Source organism: Propithecus coquereli, unplaced genomic scaffold (genome assembly GCF_000956105.1).
Source record: "Propithecus coquereli isolate 6110/MARCELLA unplaced genomic scaffold, Pcoq_1.0 Scaffold162, whole genome shotgun sequence".
In the NCBI taxonomy this organism is placed as follows: domain Eukaryota; kingdom Metazoa; phylum Chordata; class Mammalia; order Primates; family Indriidae; genus Propithecus; species Propithecus coquereli.
Genome location: NW_012140747.1, coordinates 2,612,257 through 2,614,255, shown reverse-complemented (window position 1 = coordinate 2,614,255; position 1,999 = coordinate 2,612,257). Strand labels below are relative to the sequence as shown.

The following is a 1,999-nucleotide window of genomic DNA, read 5'->3' as shown; positions in this document are numbered from 1 at the left end:
TTTGATATAGACATATGCAGTACCGTACAGAGATTCAAGAAGTATCCCCCAAAACTTGGAAAAAGGAGAAATAAAGCTACCCTCAGAGAGTTTTAACTCAACCTGTAAACAATCAGGGAAGAGTTATGTAAATTCACCTTACGGAGGCTGGATGGCCCCTAAATCAGTAAAACTAGGCCGCCACTAAATGAAATGACTTCAAATATCCAAAGAACATGTCAACTGAAGGAGGGGGCTTCAGCCCACAGCGAATGTCCAGGAGGAGAGTCATAGAGGCTGTGCCCGTTTCAGTAACTGCAGAAAGGAAAGGACTTCGCCCAACAGAGGGCAACTGTCACAGCCTGCCCTGCAGGCCCTCTTGAGGTGGATGTGTGGCCTGGCGCCATCATACGCCGAAAGATCTATGCTCACCAGGCAACTTTCTCGCATGACCCATCATTGTGTGATCCGCTCTCCACAGGCCAGGCAAGAAGGTTTGACATTAGATTAGACACCTGAGTGACAGTTGTGGTAGGACACCATTAAACATAATCCTTCAGCACTGACTGTGAGAAACGGAGCAACCTTAAAGGCGCACACTCCAATGTCTCATCTCTCAGAGGGCAATTATCATTTTGCACATGCATGTATAAGTTCAATTAGGCTCCATTTTAACCTAAAACTTGACAGAGACAGCTATGTGCTAACACTGAGAGGGGCTAACCATCTTCACCATATTTGGATTTTTATTTCAACACAGATTCCGATTTTTAAAAGGAAGGATTTATAGAACAAATCCTCTTTCCAAATTTCTTTTTGGTAGAGATGGAGTCTTGCTATGTTGCCGAGGCTGGTCTTGAACTCCTGGGCTCAGGTGATCCTCCCACTTCAGCCTCTAAAAGTGCTGAGATTACAGGCATGAGCCACCATGCCTGGCCGTACTGTTATTTTTTATTGGGCATTTTTTTTTTTTTACAAACATTTTTGACCCATAGTTTTTTAATCTGTGGATGTAGAACCCACACATAGGGAGAGCCAACTATATATATGCCATACATAACATAGAGAAAATAGGAAATGGCTTATTTTTTATTTGAAAGTGAAAGCCTTTGGCTTTAAGCCTGCCATTCAACACTCCCTGATGACATTTCGATCATGAGCCGCACAGTGGGCCTGTTTCTGGTCACTGCACTTCTGCAGCCAACTGTGCAATCAAGTCTTTGGCATCTTGCATGGTGGAGGGTATCTCTGAGCCATTCTTAGTCAGGTGGGTTCCAAACAAGAACATCTTCCTGTCATTTCCCACCTCAGATAATGCCAAAGCTTCATGGATATCTGTAATGTGATAGGCTGTTTCAAGATCCTTCACCCAGCATGGAAAAAGAATAGGAAAAAGTTGGTTATTTTGTAATCCCTTTGGATAGATACATTTATTACTCTTATTTATTGCTCTCAGTGACTCCACCATTTCTAAAACATTTTTTATTAACATTATTATTTTTGGAGACAAGGTCTTGCTTTGTTGTCTAGGCATGAGGGCAGTGGTATGATCATGGCTCACTGCAGCCTCAAACTCCTGGGCTCCAGTGATCCTCCTGCCTCGGTATCCTGAATACCTGAGACTACAGGTGCACACCACCATACCTGGCTAATTTTTCTATTTTTTATAGAGATGTAGTCTCAATATGTTGCTCAGGCTAGTCTTGACCTCCTGACCTCAAGCAATCCTCCTGCCTCGGCCTCCCAAAGTGCTAAGATTACAGACATGAGCCACCACGCCCGGCCTGACTCCACCATTTTAATATAGATGATATTATGACCCATTATTATGACCACAGTGGTTGTTTGAACATAATATTTTCATCAGAATTATGCCAGCACTTATGAGTTATCGAAAAAAGTATTTTCTGGAATGAAGCTAAGCCAATATAATACCTTAATTTTCTAAATAGTGCAGTTAATCTGTTTCTAATTTTGTTTTTCCATTTTCCTTTTAATTTTCCAAGATTATTTTCAATAG

General features: G+C 41.8%; 1 protein-coding gene across 1 annotated transcript in view; it reads right to left on the bottom strand.

Moving 5' to 3' along the window:
* Positions 1–1,146: 1,146 nt before the first annotated feature.
* The window catches only part of ARL9 (ADP-ribosylation factor-like 9), a 12,846-nt gene continuing 11,993 nt past the window's right edge, over positions 1,147–1,999 (bottom strand). The window contains exon 3 of the mRNA XM_012641116.1: positions 1,147–1,342. Within this exon, the coding sequence (XP_012496570.1) occupies positions 1,163–1,342 (180 nt within the window). The 3' untranslated portion in view covers positions 1,147–1,162. The remainder of the gene's footprint in view (positions 1,343–1,999) is intronic.